Raw genomic sequence first — 19,932 nt, 5'->3', positions numbered from 1 at the left:
ATACATACGTACATTTAGATAAACTTGCTTTAATAACATAGAAGATGGATTGTCTTGTGGATTTTGGAATTAAAAGTTACTTTTAATTTTTTTAATGAAGAACTCTTCTTCACAGATCCCCTCAATAACGTTGTGCTATACATATTTTGAGTGATAACCAAATATGTTCAAAAAGCTATAATAAAAGAGCATTTTTCAGTTGTTACCTGATTCAGGGAGAGTGCTCCCTGCCTGTTTTTATTTACCAAAGCTTTCATCATTGTTCTTTTATTCATTTTTATCCTCTCTACGCATCACAAAGTCAATGGATTTCAAAAATAAATTAGTGTTGTCAATGTGAATTAAAAGTATTATTTATAAATAAAAATGATATAATAAAATTTAACTTATATCACAATTATACATTGACACAGCTTGGGTTGTCTTCTTTTTTCTTTTTCTTTTTTTTGGTCTTGATTATGACAAAGAACTTGTTCGTTGACGTATTACATAGTATTGAATGTGATTCTTCGCAATAACAATTTTGTAATTAAGAGACTAATAAGATTTCAATATTCATGGCAATTTAATATTGTAATATCAAAGATCCATAAATTCAACTCTTCCGATGCCTTTATTAAGAGCAATGCCATTTTCAGACACAAATTGTGTAGGACTTGATCATTTTCTTAAAATTTGAACATTTGTAATCATTCAATCTTGATAAAAACTGAGTAAGATAATGGATTAATAATGTAACCAGTCTTCAAAATACAAAATTGGTTGGGGAGTTATAATTAAAAGTCTTTGTTGGACTAAAACTAGAGTTTATGTTCGACTTTGAAGTAATTTAAAGTTTTCACTTTATACAGAGTAGGATGTGGGTTTCCTTCCTTTCTAACCCTCTCAAGGTTGCTCACCGCTAATCTAATAAAACGTCACGACAGTTGAGCTATTCTTCTACTAAACATTTTTCAAATTGTCAAGGTTATCACAATAATTTTTGGCTTCCTTTTTTCTAGCATACCAGTGGATAGTATTTGGTGATAATTGATAAGTAACTAAAGTTGAGTAGTTTGTAATGAAAAAACTACAATTAAAACTTAGAAAAATAGATTATAAAAAAATAGATATTTACAAGGGTCTTAATGCAAATGTATCATATCAAGATTATATACAATTATGAAAATCAGTTGTTGTTTTTTTAGCCGGTCCTTTTTTTGGAATTTGTAGTCTTCATTTTCCTTAACAGTTATCATTATGATTTAATTCCTGAGTAGTGAACATACTTTTCTAAATAGGTTCAATTATCTTCAAACCCTGATTGAAAATTGGTGTGTACTCATAAAAGAGGAAGCGTAACCCCAAGGATTTGTTGCAGAGTTATAACTGTAATTTTAACATGCCTATTCTACACTGGATTTTTATCATTAAACATATGTTTCACTCTCTCCTTCTCCTGGCACTCCCTTTTTCATTACAATCTATTCGAATTTAACTCACTGACAAGGAATAGTTTGAATACAATCGAATCCATCCCGATAATGGGTGTAAAGAGATATGTGTTAGGCCCTATAGACCTTTTTTTATATAAAAAAAAATATCTTTTAGGTGTCTACATTTCACCTGGTGGTCCTTGGGCTACTTTTCTGAAGCCCACCCCCCGAACGTGATTCAGAATCTTTAAAACAAATTGACAAACACGTCTGTCAGGTTGAAAAGATTCATAATTTTTGTGAAATATTTTTCTTACACTAGATGTCGCTCTTTATGATACCACAGATGACGTCACTATATCATTTTCCTTCATGGTGCATTCAACTTTTTCTTCCCTTCTCAGAACTTGACTTGTTAATGCAGTTAAAACAATAAAAGTGTTAATTCATGAAAGCTCCGTATATAGTTAGTTAAAAATTCTAGTCTATACTTAAGCCTTTAAGCTTTAATGTCTATAGCCAGTGATGCATAATTAGAGTTCACATGTTTGTAACAAAAAAAAACTAAATTTAAAAATTAGAAGAGGAAAAACAATTGTTGCCCGTGCTCTTTCTTCTTTTTTGTTCATTGTTTAATAAGACGTCTTGGTGATACTATCTCCTTCTAAAGTAAGCATCTCTGAATCCTAAAAGATGTTCTTCCTAATTGATGTGGGGCAGCGGACACCCCTACTCTTTCTTACATTTTGATGGAAAAAAAAATATCAATTTTATAAATGAAGAATTTCCCATGTTTAATTTTATATTGAGGAAAAAGCAATATTTCAATCCGAAAAAACAAGTAAATCAATCTATCTTTAATTTGATCCTTCCTTATCTAAACTTAACTTACTCGTATATTTTCAATTGAAAGAAAATCTTCTTAACTTATAAAAAACCCGGACGTACTATGAATTTATGGGGAAGTTCCCGGACTCCCGACAGAAAGTGAAAAGAAGATTTGTAACACTATTAAATATGCCCCTTCAGAAATACAATTCCCTAAGTTTTTGACCTTATGACTCCCCTGATGAATGATTAGGAACTTAGCATAATAAGACAGTATTTATGCTATCATAATATGATAATTACAATATTGCTCAGATATAATTGATTTAGAAATATTGTAGTATATGGGATAGTTCAGGTAAAGCCGGATCAATTATTTTATTATTTATATGAAGAAATTTTGCCTATTTCTCGGAAAAAATAATATAATAACTACTCTTGTAGTAAAATATTACTAAGCAATATTTTAATACAGTATCGAACAAAATACCATGTAGATTTTAATAATATGTAATTCGTTTTAAAAATGGTGAAGAAATAATATGAAAGTGAAAGTCTAGGAGTATATATGAAATAAATAGGAGTTGGTGGGATTGACTTATTTTGCTAACTACCAGATGATTTCGAGCCTTTTTTTGGTTTCTTTTTTGAAGAAAGGTTGCGTGATACAATAAAGGTAACGGCGTAATGACTTATTATTAGATCAGCTACAATCATTGGTGACAAAAGAGAAATGAAAAAGGATTTAAACAAGGACATTTGCTTGTGTTACTCCGATGTCGATCTCCAATTCTACTCTGAGTCCAACAAGGACTTAGAATTATATCTCTGCAACAAATCCTCAGGGTTACACTCCGTCTTTTATGAACACACACGAACGCTCAAACAGGTTTTGAATATAATTGAATCTATTTAGAAAAAGATGTTCACTACTCACGAATTAAATAATATTGACAACTACTAAGGCAAATAAAATTCCTTCTCTATACTACCAATTACACCCCAGGTAAATTACGAACAATTTGAAGTCCAGTGGTAACAAAATCATCTTTTATTCGGATGAGAAACAATCGACTGTCTAAAGATCCTACAACATCCAGAACGACAGATGGTTGGCCATAGAGAGAGATAATGTACCCTACATCTTTAAAACCAAGTTTCCGGCCAGCATCATGATCCTTGGGGTCATTAGGAGTAATGGCAGTGTCATGCCCCCCCCCCTATCTTCTTTGAGTCAAATGAGAGGGTGGGTGCCGACTGGTAGTATGAAATCTTGCCTGACCAAGTGATACCTTGATGAAAATGAGGCCAATTGTTTTGAGTTCCTCTATCAACAAAACTTGGCCCCTCTAACAAGGCCCGCAAAAACCAAAGCTTGTTTAAAGAAGACACCCCCACACCTGGCCCCATATGAATTTTATGGATTACTTATTTTAGGGGGAGTTAGAGAGGAAGTTATCTGCCAATTCAAACAACAGTATCGACTCCTTGAAGGCCTTACGAGCATAATTACAGGTTTTTACCCATTCACTCTTTTTCTGTTCAGTCGTTCATAAAAACTTTCCGTTCGCCGTTCATTCTTTCATTTTTTTTCGTTCATTATATATATCATTTAATATTTATTTATTATAAAAAGTCTAACAAAAAAAATACTCATCAATAATTTTTGTTTCGTAATACATAAAAATGAGCATCAATGGCCTAGCTTACAAAAGGAAAACAAGCAATTCCAGGGGTCCTATGATACTCTCAATTTTTATAAAAATGCGTCCAATTTTTTCAAATTGTTTTTTTTAATATCCTCAAAATAGAGGCAATACTTTTATTCAAGGCATTTATTTTCAACAGCCTCCTTCCTTTAAAAAATAGCTGAACCGACATGTTTTTTCTGATTTACCATATTTAATGGAAGGATGACTCGTAGCATAGACATGTTAAGTGTGCGAAGAAAAAAAGATGACCCGAACCTAACCCGACTTTGGGGCCGAGATAAATTTTTTCAACATTATAGTTGCACCCATAAAACTAGGGTCTGGTCATTAATTGTCAGGTCCAGTCAGATTTCATTTTTTTATTTTCTAGCTGAATTTGTTTGGAGAGGCCTCTGATTGGTTATTAATTGTTTTGCTGATTTTTTCGAAAGGTGATAAATTCCTCCTTTAAGTTAATCTCTGATATACCCACAGCGGTCTTAGTTTGTATTAGTTAGTGTTAACCTATCCAGACAGGTGGGTTCTGTTTATATTATTATTTATTGTTAGAGACATTAATGCAAGACTTTGGGGCGAAAGGGGTGCTTGACGTGTAAGAGGATAAAATTAGTCCCGAAACACTTGTCTATATTTTCAGTTTCAACCCGACATGAATGCACTGCTCCAACCAGTTAATAACTGCATTTCTTAGTATGAAAATAATAAGGGCATATCAACGGCTAACACTATACATATATTTGTGCAGTTGTAATATTTTTATTTTGTAACAATTGTCTACAGTTTTCTTTTTGTACATAGTTTAATTTTATATTTCGCATTGGCTATGGATGTTACATTTTTTAATTATTTAATATATTATTAGAAGTATTTATATTTTCTCAGAATATAATAAATGTCTAATGGAATTAATATATTCAGCTTTGATTAACAGTATAATATTTAATATACATATTATTGACTAATATTTTGTATAAGACGTTAAATGGATTCTGATTGTCCCTGTTCGATTGCATGGTTGATCATTCAACTTAGTTAACTAAATCTAACTAACTCGAAGAAGCTATAAAAGCTATAAAATCGACAAGAATTATGCAGGTTCTTAAAGAATCGAAACTGCAAATTATAGTTTAAGACAAATGATTTGAATTGAATATTGCAATAATTTATCCTTCACGGCTACTAGGCCCATTCATCAAGCTGTGTATGATAACGGGCATTAAGAATATATATATTTATCTATGTTTATTAAATAATTATTTCTTGGCAATTTCCCAAATATATTCGTTCAAAAAACTAACGGAAAGAGTGAACGCCATTCTTTTTCCGTTCTATGTCCAAGCTTGCATAGTTATTGTCTCAAATGAGAAGTATACTGTGAAATAACAAGTATGTTAAGCTTATTAGAATATACATATATATATACCTATATTAGGTCCAATACATTGACAAAGAATCTGCCAACGACCAGGGATGTCATTCAGATTTTTTTTTTCTAGATTCCCACTTAGAAATTCTTAGAATCAACACTGATATTCCAATAAAATGATAACAGTTTATAGAACTTTTCACTAAGCCTTTAAGAGACATAATTCGAACATGTTCCAGCCTAATTTCTAATATATTGTTTTCCATACTTAATATCGGACGAAACGAGAACGAGTTGAAAACGACTAAACGAGTATTAAACTCTTATCAGATTAGATAAACAAAGTTATAATTAATATATAAGTAAATAAAATAAATCAATTATAATTTGTATGTGTAAAATACCAAGATATTTTTATATAAGTCATAACTAACGTAACGTTAATATCCCAAGATCTCAGGATTAATCTCTGAGACAAAGTATATATTAAAAAAAATCTCAGGAAATCTTATCGTTTCATATTAAAATATATTAATACATTATATGATAAATTCAAAATAACAAAGCAAATCTAGTGTATGAGATAAGTATTAATACAGGAGAGCGTTTATGGAGTTCCATCATCACCTCTTTCCACCTCTTTTGCCACCAACACTTCCACCTCTTCGTGCCTTGGACGTATAAGTCCCTCTTTTTCCACCTTTTTTCCCACCCTTCCCACTTGTTTTCTTGCTAGCAGAGCGTTCTGTCTCTTCTGCATGAATCTGTTTTCCCACAGCTTTAGATACGTTTAACTGTGACTTTTTATTATTCATTTTATCCAGAATTGAGAGACTCCTATCCTTTTCTGTATCATTCACAAGGGCATCAAACTTTCTTTTCTTTCCTGGTGTTTTTTTTACATTTTTTTCAACTTTCGAGGACAATTTCTCCTGAAACTTTCCTAGAGATGCAGTTGATTTCTGAGCTAATTCTGCTGCTCGACTCAATTCTTGAGCTGAGGATTTACGTGCAGCTGTTTTTGGTAAGACAGCTTCACGAACAGATGGAATTTTGACATTTTTAGCTCTAGCTAAATTCCGGAGCCTATGGATTTCATTCTTTGCAATTCTTTCTCTTTTTTCCTCGGCGGCTTTTTCAAATGGATCCTCGGAGTCAGGAGCATTTCCCTTAAGTTCCATTACCCATGTTTTCTTCACTTCAGCTTGAGCCTTCTTATATCCAAAACGTGGAACCCATTCACGGACAGCATCTTCCCAAACCAAGCGTGATTTCTTCTTCTTCACAATTCCTTTAGTTTTAGCGTAAGACTCCCACTTAGTCAGTGCTTTCTCCTTAGGCACAGGTTTCTCACGAGGGATTTTGGATATGGGAGGGGGAAGCGCCACGACGATTGCATCTTCCACTCGCTCTGTTTCCAAACTCCATAGCTCATTGATGAGAATCTAAACAGATCAAATATTAGATCAAATACCTTTATATCAATAGTCTACGCCGTACCTGGAGGTTATCTCGTGTTCGAGATTTAATAAAATCATCGTCAGGATTCACCGGAATTTCATTGGCTTCAAACCCTAAAAGATTGCCCAAGTCATTAATTTGATCCAATGGACGATCAGGACAAAGGACACTTAACCCCTTGGACTTTTTGGAATTATTCTTGAGAATGGAACTAACCAAGTCATCCGTATCCATAGCTTCCATCATCATCTTTCACACTGCGATCAAGTTCACCACGCTTGTTTTCATATTTTTTAAATAGCAACAGTTGAAATGACGTCAATGTATTTATTAAATTATGTAGCCATAAATATAGAGAGAGACAGAAAGAGACAGAATTATATTATATTTGTTTACAAGTTACATGCATACGCAAATTGTACATGTTACAATTTATTCGTCCTAAAATGCATTAATTATTTAACTACAACATTGTAATAACAATTTATTAATTGATAACCTTATTTCATTTTGATCTATTAAAACTAAATCTTCATTATGTATTTATGAGTAATATAATTGTGGGCATTTGAACATTATTATGTGCCACAGAATACTCGTATTTAAGTCCTTTGAATTAAAATAGCCAAAAATTACACAATTAATTTAGCAATCATCCATGGAATATACCATTACTGTAGTATCATGATCCAAAATATTGTAAATCCTTCATTTAAAATGATTAATCTCATTTTATTGTTGCAACTTGTACAAATTTGCTTAAACACGTTACAACTTGTACTTGACATATATAAACAATACTTGAGAATGATGTAGTCTTTTCAGCAGCTACAAGGATAATGTGTATTCCCAAAAATAAATGTGAAAAGTAATTAGTGAATGACGTCATTTTTAAAACAGTCATCAAATTAAAACTCTTAACTTTAAACAAAATTGCACCAGATGTAAATAACATTGGTTGAGCCGTGGAAAGCTGAACCAATCCCTCTATCAATTTAGTTAACTTAAATTATGGGATTGTTCATAAATGGTTACACATTTTGAGATAATTTTGTTGCGAAGTTAACCTATAAGTTATAACATGATTTTAATTATTATTATACTACGTCATGTAATATTAAGACATATCCAGTCTTAAACATTAGCTAGAAATAGCCAAACTTGTAATAATGGAACTGCGACATTGATAATATTAATGTCAATTCAAAGTTCAAAATGGAATAATTAAAGGACTTTTTTTTCCTTTACTGTTTATAATGAAGTGCAAATTAAAGAATTTTACCATGATAATAATATATATTCCTCTAAATGAAGGATGTTACATAAAAGACACACCATGTTAGTGTGAAGTTAACTCAGCTCTCTGTCTTAAAACTAGTATGAGTATTAATATCCACTTATTAAATCCTGTTTCATCTCATTTTCTTAGCTTAATTATTAATACCTAGAAACCAAAAACTCCTTGTTGCCCATGACTGCTGATAACCGGATTGCGAAATTACCAATAATTAGCTATTTTCAAAATCTAAATACGCATAAACTAATTTTGAGCTTAAGACTTGTTGCCAATCTTTTTGTATACAAGGCAAGCATAGATCCTTAAGAATAAACGAGTCATTATAGATAAAGATATCTCTCATTATAATAACTTAAAGTTATTTAACACCCACCAATTATTTAGGAGATTGTAATCTAGCTAAATTAAATGATAATATTAGTAATTTTACTCCAGGGGTACCAAATTCTTTTGGCTAATACCGTATAATATTTATACTGCATGTATATACTTATGTGTACAAAATTAGATTTGACACGATATTATAAAATTCTTGCGGGATATACTCATAAATAATTAGCCTGCGTATGGTTAAATTTCCAAATTGTAAAATATTTTATAATTAGCTAGAAGCGTTGGTTGCTGCATGGAGTGTCTCAAACTTCCGAGGAAGGGCAGATGGATTTATATTTAACTTTTAAAGTCATGAAAATATGACTATATATAAGGGTATAAAATTAATAGAAAGGATATTCGATAGACTTGATTATTATAATTTTAGTATTGAACATATTTAGTGAGAATTGTGTCTACAATTGAAGGGGGGAATATTAATAAAATGTATTTTTTTGGGTCAAGTCTAGCTAGCTAGAATGGGATAAAGTGGCTATAAAAAAGGGAGAGATAAAATATTGTAGTTGTTTCTTTTTCTTTCGTTTGAGGAACCTTTTTAATTCTTTATTCCCTTGGTTCAGCTCAAAAAGGAAGTAGAATTCGTTAAAGCTTCAAAGTTATAAGTTACTTTATAGTCACTCATTAGGAACCGAAACAAATAATAATTGATAAAATACGACAAGGACAAAGAAAAAGATGGACGAGGAAGATGATCCCCAACAATGGGACGTATTTCGTCGGCGAAGTGAATTGGAAAAAGCTCGTAAAACCCTGGGTGAAATATCTGGACGAATGGATCGTTTTGTGCAAACGGAGGCTAAGAGTCTCAAAGGACTTTTCCGTCCGGAAATGGAGATTTATCGCTTAAAGTTAAAGGAAACGGCGATGAAATTGATGGAGCTGGATCCATCTCAGTGGGGCATTAAGGCTTTTGATCTCCATTGGAGAAAGGGATTTTACAGCACTCTGAAATCCGCCTTTAAAAAGGAAGAATTGGACATGGAAGAGAGGTCCAGAGTCATATCCTTGATATGGAGAGGATTTAGTCACTATCAGGGAATCATTTCCAAACTGGGAATTGTTCCATCAGACTTTAACTCGAGTCCAATCCATGGTTTTTCTCAACCCGCTCGTAATATTCCGCCCGCCCTTCAATAATTATTTGTGAAATCATTGAATTTCTTTCTATTTCCAGAGACGTCCCCTGAGAAGGCGAGTGAGGAATGGGCGCGGACTGTGTTCTACAAGTGTCTTTTATGCCTTGGGGATTTAGCTCGCTATTTTAGAGAAATGAATTGTGGGGGTTATTTGAATATAGCACGAAGATATTATCACCAAGCACTCATAGCCTCTAGTTATAAATCTGGAATGCCCTATAACCAACTAGGGCGTTTATCAGAGGAGGAATATTGGGGACTCCCGTCCGCTTATTACTATCTTAGAAGGTACCCCTTTTATTTTATTTTTACTCCCTACACATTATGAGCTTCTTTGAATAATTTTTCCCCCACAGTGCAATGAGTGAAGATCGCTTTGATGGAGCAGAAATTAATTTGAAAAATTTACTAACAAAAAATGAAAAGTTCTACTTAAAGTTGAATGATGAGGATAAGGGTCAAGAAGAGACGGAATTGTTTGTTGTGTCCTTGCTTCATATGATGCGTTGCTTTCTTTTTGAGCCAGATACCAAGACTTCTGATTTGAGTGAGATCTGCCAAAGAGTATTAACGTTTTTTTATCTTCGTATTGTAAAGGAAGGAGATGAATTAAATTCAGAAGTAGCCATGAATGCGGTTGCTTTTTTAATTGCTGGTATTCAATATATGGAGTCGAAAAAGGATGCCAAACCCTCCTTTATTTCTCTTGCAAGAGCTGCTCTTCTTGCTTTGTTTTCAAACTGTGTCTTCAAACTACTGGTAGATTTGAAAATGGAACTCTTTGGATCTGAGGATATAGAGGATGATGATGAAGAAGAAGATATAGAGGATGAGGATAAAAAGAATGAATATGAGGTTCAGGTGGAGGATGGGGATCGGGAAAAAAATGCAAGTAGAAATATTTTGGATCGATTTCGTCGAAAAAGAAATCGTTATACAAGTAGCACAGATGAAAATGAATCTGACGAATTTGTAGACGATGATGAGGATTCCTGTATATCTGAAGATGAATTTACGAACTCAATGTCAAGTGATGAAGATGATTTTATTTTGTCTGATAATTTTATGAATTCATCGGATTCCGAAGAGGATGTGATGGATGAAGAGGATGATGACGTTGTCATACAACAATCTAGCGTTGTTTGCTCAACCAAGGATCTAGCCAAAACTTTGGGAAATCATAGTCTAGCTTCATGCATTCGACTACTCTGTCTCTGGGTTATGACATCTCCAGACGTTATAGAGACAGATGAGCACTCGAAAATATTCTGGGGAAGATTGAGTAAAGTATTTAATCTTGTTGACTTCCATAATAGTAATAAATACATCGAAAATGAACAAATAAATGAAAGCTTTGATAAAGTAGACATTGGTTCTGTTATGATTGAGGATTTTTACACTAGGGGATTGAAAATGTTTTCTACCTATCACACAAATAATTTAAATTGGAAAAAAGGCTATATATTTATGGATAAAACAGATTTGGGACTTGTAAGAATAAAGCAACTCGTTGAGTTTAAAAACTGGCTCGAGGAAATAAAGAAAAAACCTAAATTTACGAACGAAAAAAATATTAAATCTGATGGCGTTAATTCGGATGAAGAGAAGCGAAATGCTTTGATGGAGAGTATGGCTCATCTTTGGCTTAAGCAAGAGGTGGAAAACCTAGAAGAAAAAGAGTCAAAGATGTTTTCTCCTTACATAATTGTTGATCATTGGGCTATTGTAAAACATATAAGAACTATCAAAAATATAGTAGCAGCTAAAAAATTTACTGTTATTATTCCAAGTGCAGGTAGGTCTTATATGACTTGTTTTTATTTATCTATTAATTGTTCTACTTAGTTGTTCAAGAATTAGATGCGATGAAAAGGACCCATAATGGAGCTAGGATTGCAATCCGTTGGCTTGAATGGCAATTTAAAGAAGGTATGGGAAGTATATATTGAAAAAATTTAAATTTTGGGTTTTTTGTTTTTTTTCATGTTAGGTAATCCATGGCTTCGTGCTCAGAAGAAATATGAAACAACCGCTTTGGAGGATATTAAATATCCTAAAAGGAAAAATAAAGAAGCTTGGCATTATTTTGAAATTCTCGAATGTTGCAATTACTTTACAAGACTTGGTTCTACTCGCACTGTCACCTTATTGTCCCCTCAAGAGTTCGATATGGATGTTAATCCTATTGAGTTAGCTAAATTAATCGGTAAGAGAAATGTTCTTAAAAATACCTGTATTCATATATCGTTCTTCATAGGAATTCGGATTGAACATGTCAAAACTTTCCGTCATTGTATCAGGAGAAATAAGCAAAGAGATGTCAAAACTTGAAAAATTGAAAGTTCGAGATGTCTCTGGTTAAAATTATGTTAAAGGCATATGTATATGCTATTCCAGAATTTCTTATATTATTCTCTCTTGCGCGAGTTAATAATTGCCTACTTCAACCCACTCTGCTATTTAAAAAGAAAAGAAAGATATTGACACCTTGAGTTGCATTAATATCTATGGATTGGGCTTGTAAGGTGCCTCCATTTGGGCCTAGAAGTTAGGATGTAAATTATGAATATTTTTTTAAGTTAATTTTATTTTTCTTTGCATTGAATTTTGGTATTATTCCAATTTAATACTGACATTTCAGGTTAATTAAGGTATGATTGTGGGTTCTTTATGTATTTTCTCTCTTTGATCAAAAAATAATAAAAAGAAAAAAGGTCTTAGGACTAATTTTCTATATTTTTATTCTTCAGTTGCCTAATTTATCCATTTTAACATACATTGATTTAACCATCATTTGATTCAAGGGAGTAGTTATAATATATGTCAAATGCCTGAAATATGGATTTTATGCATTTAATTATGTTAAACTTTTCATACAACAGCTCTCAAATAATTATTAACTATAGGAGACAGTTAATGGGAGTAATTCTCTACGGAATTCCATATCAACCGATTCGGTTTTTTTGTCGTTGTTATTTTTTTCACTACTTAAAGTAATGAATTGTTTTATTATATTATTTCTTTTAAATTGTGATTGACAGTCTGTTTTGATTAATATGTTGCATTAAAATAAAGCTATGTTATTTTAAATCTATATATTGTTGTTTTAGTTATATTTCACATGGTGGGAATGTGTTACAATAATGCAAGCTTCTTATGTGATTAACACTACTCAACATCTTCAAATAAAGACGTTACGATCATTAGTACAGCCTCAGTGGGTGATTCCAAACTAATTAAGCGACCCTTAACCTAATATTGTGGAGATTGAATAAACAATATAATTAACAAAACTAAACCCTCTTACATATTTCATAAAAGTTTAATAAGGCATCAGCGCCGTTTACCTATATTAGTTTGTAAATAAGGTGAGAGTGACTCCGTTTGTGACAAATAATACAACTCCCTAGATGATAATTATCATAGGGAGGAGACACCAGCATCTTGAAGCAATCCTTACTTATATTAACCCAGGCTACAGAAAGTCACACAACCTGGTGGATACTTCATATTTTTTAGTTTGCTCATCCCCTGCAAAATTCCCGAAAAAGACTCGCTATTTGTACCTTTACACGCTTGAGAATATCCAATAATTAATCTTTTGCTCTAACAAGTTTACAAAAGCTACAAGAATAGTTATAATTGTTTTATTATTAATACTGATATTAGAGTTGGGTGTAAGAGTTATTCACAATTATGTGTTTATACTATTGAAATCGTATGTTCCTAAACCTTTGCATTAGTAAAGTAGTTGCTAACTCAAAAAATTATAATTCATAGTACGTTATATCGACGAACATAAAAATTCCTTATAATCAATTCAAGGAAATGTTGAAGACATGGTGATCAAATAACCAATCCCCTCCAATTTTGGGGGAGTGTGATCATATTTAATTATAATCAAAAAAATGAACAAAAAAACAATCATTCAGTAGAGAGCAAAACATTAAAGTATATGAATGAATTTTCTTACAGAATGTATATTATATTACAAGTCAATGCCATTTAAAACTTATATAAATATATATTACAATAAAAATAAAAAATGATTTAAAAATAATTATTCTTAAAATTGGAGGCATTGTTATAATGACTTGCATTATTGAATTTAACTTTAGCACTTCGGGAAGATCCGAGAGATGCAGTAGGATCCGTCCAATCGCAGGACAATGGTCTAGGTTTTTCATACAAAAGTTTGGTCATATGATTATAAACAGGTAAATATTCATATGCCTCATCTGACAGAGCTCGTAGATAAACAGTTACATCTGTTCCATATCCATCCTGAGAGGCTAAAACAACATCCCCGCGAAAATATCTAGCGTATAGTCTAGATAGAGGTAAACCATATCCAAGCCCTGCAATAGGAGTTTGACCAAGACAATTGTTCGAAGAGGGACTGGGGGCTGTAGTATACATATACTGAAATAATTTATCCGTAATGGAATACGGAATGCCTCCTCCCTGATCTGATATTTTAATGGTAACATCACATGGGGATTTGACAACAAGGACATCAACATCAGGAATTCCATTAGGAGAATCCTCATGTCTTTCAATCGTTGCTCGAAGAGCATTTTTTAAGAGCTCAAAAAGGATGTAGTGGAGATGTGCAGGAACATAGGGAAAGATGACTTTATCCGGGTCACCCATTGAGGTTGTATTAATGATCTTAACATTTTTTTTGGGCGAGACTGAGTAGTGTTGATCACATAAGAAACTTGCATTACTATATGCATCTTCAATTATTTCCATAATATTGCATTCGGGGTTGATGCAACCAACAAAGTCTGGACTTTTGGAGCTTTCATTTCCAAACGTAAGAGCATGTTGATGAATCATCATGTGAATGGATATACGAGACATGTATAGGCGATTGAGAAAATACTGGATTTGAGACTCAATAGCTGGATGGAGTTTGCCTTTCTGTTGAGTTTTCATTTGGTGGAGAGCATCCGCCATCATTGGGACAGTATCAATGTGACGAGTACGTATTTTTTTTAGAACCTCTCTGAAAGAATTTTGTATAGCATCATTATTTGAAGAGACTTCAAATTCAAGGCAGTCTTGCAAACTCTGGACATAAAGATCTGAAAAAAGATAAGAATTAATTATTTTATTCTGCTTCATTAAGGCATCGGAGTTATGTTATTAGAATATCAAATAGTACTCCATGATAATAGAAAGCGTTAAGAGTCAGTCAACATAAAACATTACCTTGTATTTGACAAAACGAGACTTGTTGTTGAAGGATATCAGGGATGAGTTCAAGCTCCTTGATTATATTGGCTAATCTAACTGGTATTTCCTTTCTCATAAAAAAATAGGATGTTTCTTTGGATGCTTTCCTTCCGTGCTCTAGGAAATGTGTTATACTAACAGGGGATGGTATAAACTTGGCATAATGTTCAAGCTTCTGTGATAGATCAGTGTCTAGTAATTTGATTAAGTTTCTTCTTAACGTTCTTGTCAGTCTCATGCTTGTTGCACTTTAGGGATACACTGTACAACTAAGGATTGAGATTATAAAATTGTGAAGTTTTAACGTACTATTTAACTGCGTAATATTTCAGTGCTAGTTAGTTGTTATTGACTATTGTTAAGAAAATTCGAGAATTTGCGCCCTCTATATGAAGGGAAAATATATGTAGCATCTATTGAGAAGCTATAAAACTTTTCCTATAATAGTAATAAATAGGGTACGCTTTATGTTCGTTAATCCGTAGCTTTTACGACGGGTCTGCTTTTTGTTAGGGCCCTTTTTCGAAATATAATATATACATCCCATCCTTTAAACTCAATTAACTCGCCCTATGGAATTTTCCAAATCCACATCGACACTCCCCCTAAAATATAGCACTGCAAGGAATTATTTCCCTTTATCAACCCCCCATCCACGAAAAAGATACAAGTTATTCTTCCTTACATTTTTGAAGAAGGAGGTCATAATAATAAGGATATAATAACTAGTAGGTAATTTTAGTCTTTGCTCCTGACTATTCAAGGTTTTATTGATTAAAAACATCAAATGATCAAGCAATTCATTGGTACTTGTTAAGGCATTTAATGCTTTAGTACTTGTAAATCTTTTTACGCATACACACATCAATTGTATGATTTACTCTATGTAAGTGATTCAAGGTCAACTGCAGCTCTTTTTTTTTTTTGGCAGCATACACGAATGCAAGCATATATAATAATTAATAATGCATCAAACAGTATCAACTTTGAGCCAAGTATTTGTTATTACTACTCTGAATGACGTAATTGTGGTAAGGGTCATTAAACTCACAGAGACCTATGCTCAACTCCATAAAAAAATGCAACGTAGTAAATTATAATGACGAACAGTGATGATGAAATGTACATATTCTTTATGCGTAGACTAAAATGTCCGTAGGATTGTTATTATTAGAAGGGGGGGGGGGGCTGAAAATATTCACACAATCACATGAGCCTCCATAATATTGTGATTTAAGCTAAGCACCAAATTAAAAAGACTGCCGTCTTAACAGTCTGGTCGTAATAAAATAAATGAGTCCATCGGTCTTTAATGGAAACTCCAACAGCTGAAATTACGTCGTGACTACTAACTGCGTCATTTTAGTCGCTGAAGTTTCCACATAATTCATAAACTCTTTCAAAGCGACAAGATACTTTAAATTAAAAGTAGGTGTGTGGCTAGAACGCACCGACCTATTTAATAACTGGAACCACAACTTATATAATAAAAAGGAAACTCGCCTTTCAGCTCTCGGCACCCATTTTATGTAATCCTAAGTTATTCATAGTTAAACTTTAAAGTGAAATTGCTAATCATGTCTTGTGTTGTGTTCGGGTGCATAACAAATGTGTTGCTAAGAGTGAATTTCCATTTCATCGATTTCCGAAGGATTCAGGGAGGTGCTGACAATGGGTAAGGAACCTCAAGTTGAAGAACTTTCCTCCAAAGGATCATTCAAGGATTTGTTGCCAACATTTTGATCCTGTGTGTTTTAATAGAACTTTGGATGTTAAAAGGTTAAGAGAAAACGCTGTACTTACGATATTCAAAGCCGTTCCCCCTCATCTTCAAGAAGATGTAGCTAGAACCAATTTAAAACGCAAATCCCCCATGGACAGACATTCCTCATGCCCCAAATTTGTGAAAACGTCTCCTGAGCCAGCCCTAGATATTAGGGTCCTGCAAGCTCAAATAATTTAGAGTAATGTAAGAAACTCCAATGGTAAGGAGATATGCTTTCCTACTTCATCGAGATCAAGAAAGTCCAAATGGAAAAAAAATAAGTTAGGTAAGAAGTTATCAACCTTAGTTGACGTAGTCAATGAATTGAAGTCAAGAGATGAATGTCAGAAGAGGCCACATCTATTATTGAAACAATTTCGGAGGTACCTAAAAATATTTTGAAGAGGAGACAACTCGGAAATAATGGAAAGAGAGCTTGTAGCAGCTACTCCCCTGAGCTTCGAGCGTTCTCTTTGACATTGTCATTTTACTCCACTAAAGCCTATAATTATGTAAGGAAGACATTCAACTTTTGCTTACGAAGTCTCCATACAATTAGAAACTGGTATTCTAATGTAGATAATGACCCGGGATTTACTCAATCTTCTTTTGATATACTATAATCTAAGGCCTATAAAGCCCATGAGAAAGGTTTTAAAGTATAGGTCAACATAGACTTAACGAAAAAGAAATTTGTGAAACTGTGCCGGCAACTGAGGTTCTTGTATTAATGGTTGTTTCTTTTAACTCGAATTGGAAAGTTCCGGTGGCTCATTTTTTTATTCATAGTTTGACTGGTTCCGAAAAAGCCAATCTTGTAAAAAAATGTCATAAAAGACTCCTTTCTATTAATATCAAAGTGATTTCGTAAACTTTTGACGGGCTTAGTAGTCACCAAGTAATGTTGAAAGAATTGGGAGGTAATTTGGAACCAGGAGAGAGATTTTAGACCTATTTCTTTCACCTCAGTGATCGCCACCAAAAAGTATTTATGATTTTTGACACATGCCATTGTATAAAGTTAGTTAGGAATACATTTGCATCTCTTAAAGTTATGGTAGATAAAGACGGTAGAAGAGTTGAATATAAGTATCTAGAAGAATTGGAAAAACTGCAGTCGTCAGAAGGACTACTAGCTGCAAATAAACTAAGGAAAAAGCACATTAACTTCCATAATATGAAAATAAAGATATGTGAAAAATGTTACAATTTTTTAAACGAAAAAATGGTTATTAATTAATTTGTTTATTTCAACAGGTAAACATGGCTACTCAACCCATAATATAATCTACAGCAGATGGGAGAGAGTTCTGTACAAAGGATATTATTCAATTACTGGAGTTTAGAAACTCTGAAGGAACAGTTCAGTTTCTAAGGAGATTTGATAGAATTTTTGATTTCACCAACAGCAGCTATTGGCAAAAGGATTCAAATCTCCTCTGAGAATTGGAAATGAAGACTATTGGAAACCAATCGTTTAAGATATGTTTTTATATATTTCTGAATTGAAGGATGAATATGGTAAACCTTTGGTCAAAACGCGTAAAAGAACTGCTTTTGTTGGAGTCATGGCATCAATTACTTCAATTTGCGACATATTTTATTCTCTAGTTAAATCTAGTTAAAAGAATGAAGTATCTTCTAACTTACAAACTATCTCTGGTAGATATTTATATATATTACCTAGTGTATATGAATTCTTTTTTAATTCTTTTTCAGGAATCATATAAATTGCCATAAGGTCTCATTTGGGAAGCAATAATAATCCAACATGTCCCATGTTTTCCTCCATTTATAAGCACCTATTAGTTAGGTATCATGTCTCTGACAGCTGAGGTGAATGCACAAGGCTGGAGGATATAGGGGCGCTCTTCACTACCTCAAAGAACAAGAGGAAACCATAAGAAGTTTTCCGATTCCTTGATAATGAAGATTTTTCATTGATCAAGAAGTATGCCTGGAGGAAAAAAATTTACTAATTAGTGACCATGACTACTTTGGTGTGCCTAATTTCGTCCCAAGTCTTTCTCAATTGAAAGAATGTGTTGTTGCTTATATTGGATAGGCTATCAAATCAGTCTCCAAGCATTTAGTATGTCCTGAGTGCTTGGAATCTCTTTACAGCTATGTAACGGACAGCCATAATTATTCTTTGACAGCTGGAAAATCTAATGTGGGTCTTTTGTTTCCATCAAAGGACGTAATAGATATATGCAAAGAAACAGAGAAAACCTTTTGAGACTAAAAATGCAAGGAGTTCTAAAAACCAAGACAACATTAATTCAAAACGCTATTATCAGCTGCATATTTCTAAAATGTAATGACAAGTCATAGATATTTAAGGATCTTGAACCTCACACTTTCGAATGTTCACCATTAAATAACCACGTTCTAAAATTACAAAAAAATAAATTATGTTCGTTTACTCTAAAATTCGATTGCATCATGAAGCAAACAACATCTCGGAACAATTCAAAACAGATTTTTTCCGGAAATCCTTTTGAAAGCAAATCCCTTCATTCAAAAGCTTTAAATATCCTCTATAAAAGGCATTAAAACAAATTATAATTATACTTAATAAAACGCTTATGATCAAAATGAAGTTTATATAGAATCTTTTTCTAGATAGGTATATTAATATACATAGATATGGATGAATACATGAAATGGTTGCCAACAGCTGAAGGGCGAGTCACCTCTTTATTGGTGTACGGTAACTTCGCATAAAACATATTCGTATAAAAACAATTTCGTATAAATTTATTAGTAAATGGGGCATAGACTTTATGAATTATCATTTTGTACCCCGAATGTTGGGGGTATTTTGGGCTACCGCCGACACTTCTGTAACTACTAAGAGCCCTTCCCAACCCCCAATTTTGCCCTGGACTTTAGGGGTATTTTTGGGTACTGCCGGGTCCCAAAAAGGTATGCAACTTAACGTAAAAACTTTTAAAAATAATTAAGAGCCCTTCACAACCCTCCAATTGTATCCCGAATGTTCGGTAGTATTTTCGGGTACCGCCAGGTCCCAAAACGGGATACAAATAACCGCAAAAAAATGAAGAACGCATCACAAACCCCCAATTCTACCTCAAATGTTTGGAGGTGTTTTCGGGTAACAGAGGCTGGCAAAATGGGATGCAACCCACCACCGATACTTAAGTATCTACTAAGAGCCCCTTACAAACTCACAGTTGTACGCCGAATGTTTGGGGTGTTTTCGGGGTTTAGTAGTTCTCAATTCTTATTTGCTAAAAATTATAATCTGTTATATGTTCCTCCTATGTTTGGAGTACAATTGGGGAGTTGTGAGGG

At 33.1% G+C, this 19,932-nt stretch overlaps 3 protein-coding genes and 1 long non-coding RNA gene across 4 annotated transcripts; 2 read left to right on the top strand and 2 right to left on the bottom strand.

Moving 5' to 3' along the window:
- Positions 1-5,829: 5,829 nt before the first annotated feature.
- LOC121116722 (ribosome biogenesis regulatory protein homolog) lies at positions 5,830-7,150 on the bottom strand. The gene is made up of 2 exons (XM_040711019.2): positions 6,822-7,150; positions 5,830-6,766 (listed from the first exon to the last, which is right to left on the bottom strand). The coding sequence occupies exons 1-2, from the start codon at positions 7,029-7,031 to the stop codon at positions 5,945-5,947; spliced, it is 1,032 nt and encodes a 343-aa protein (XP_040566953.1). The 5' UTR covers positions 7,032-7,150; the 3' UTR covers positions 5,830-5,944.
- A 1,693-nt stretch (positions 7,151-8,843) lies between these two features.
- On the top strand, positions 8,844-12,702 carry Smg5 (Smg5 nonsense mediated mRNA decay factor). Its single transcript, XM_040711020.2, has 6 exons — positions 8,844-9,583; positions 9,647-9,896; positions 9,965-11,403; positions 11,454-11,537; positions 11,599-11,814; positions 11,866-12,702. Exons 1-6 carry the CDS (start codon positions 9,148-9,150, stop codon positions 11,937-11,939), a joined length of 2,499 nt encoding a protein of 832 aa, XP_040566954.1. The 5' UTR covers positions 8,844-9,147; the 3' UTR covers positions 11,940-12,702.
- Positions 12,703-13,302: 600 nt separating this feature from the next.
- On the bottom strand, positions 13,303-15,690 carry LOC121116726 (pyruvate dehydrogenase (acetyl-transferring) kinase, mitochondrial). Its single transcript, XM_040711021.2, has 2 exons — positions 14,826-15,690; positions 13,303-14,698 (listed from the first exon to the last, which is right to left on the bottom strand). Exons 1-2 carry the CDS (start codon positions 15,085-15,087, stop codon positions 13,659-13,661), a joined length of 1,302 nt encoding a protein of 433 aa, XP_040566955.1. The 5' UTR covers positions 15,088-15,690; the 3' UTR covers positions 13,303-13,658.
- A 416-nt stretch (positions 15,691-16,106) lies between these two features.
- On the top strand, positions 16,107-19,212 carry LOC121116727 (uncharacterized). The gene is made up of 3 exons (XR_005863928.2): positions 16,107-17,599; positions 17,667-18,276; positions 18,334-19,212. It is a non-coding gene; the product is annotated as an uncharacterized lncRNA (long non-coding RNA).
- Positions 19,213-19,932: the final 720 nt, after the last annotated feature.

This window comes from Lepeophtheirus salmonis, chromosome 4 (genome assembly GCF_016086655.4).
Source record: "Lepeophtheirus salmonis chromosome 4, UVic_Lsal_1.4, whole genome shotgun sequence".
Taxonomy (NCBI): Eukaryota; Metazoa; Arthropoda; class Copepoda; order Siphonostomatoida; family Caligidae; genus Lepeophtheirus; species Lepeophtheirus salmonis.
Note: the sequence above shows the minus strand (reverse complement) of the source record. Positions and strands in the feature narration are given on the sequence as shown.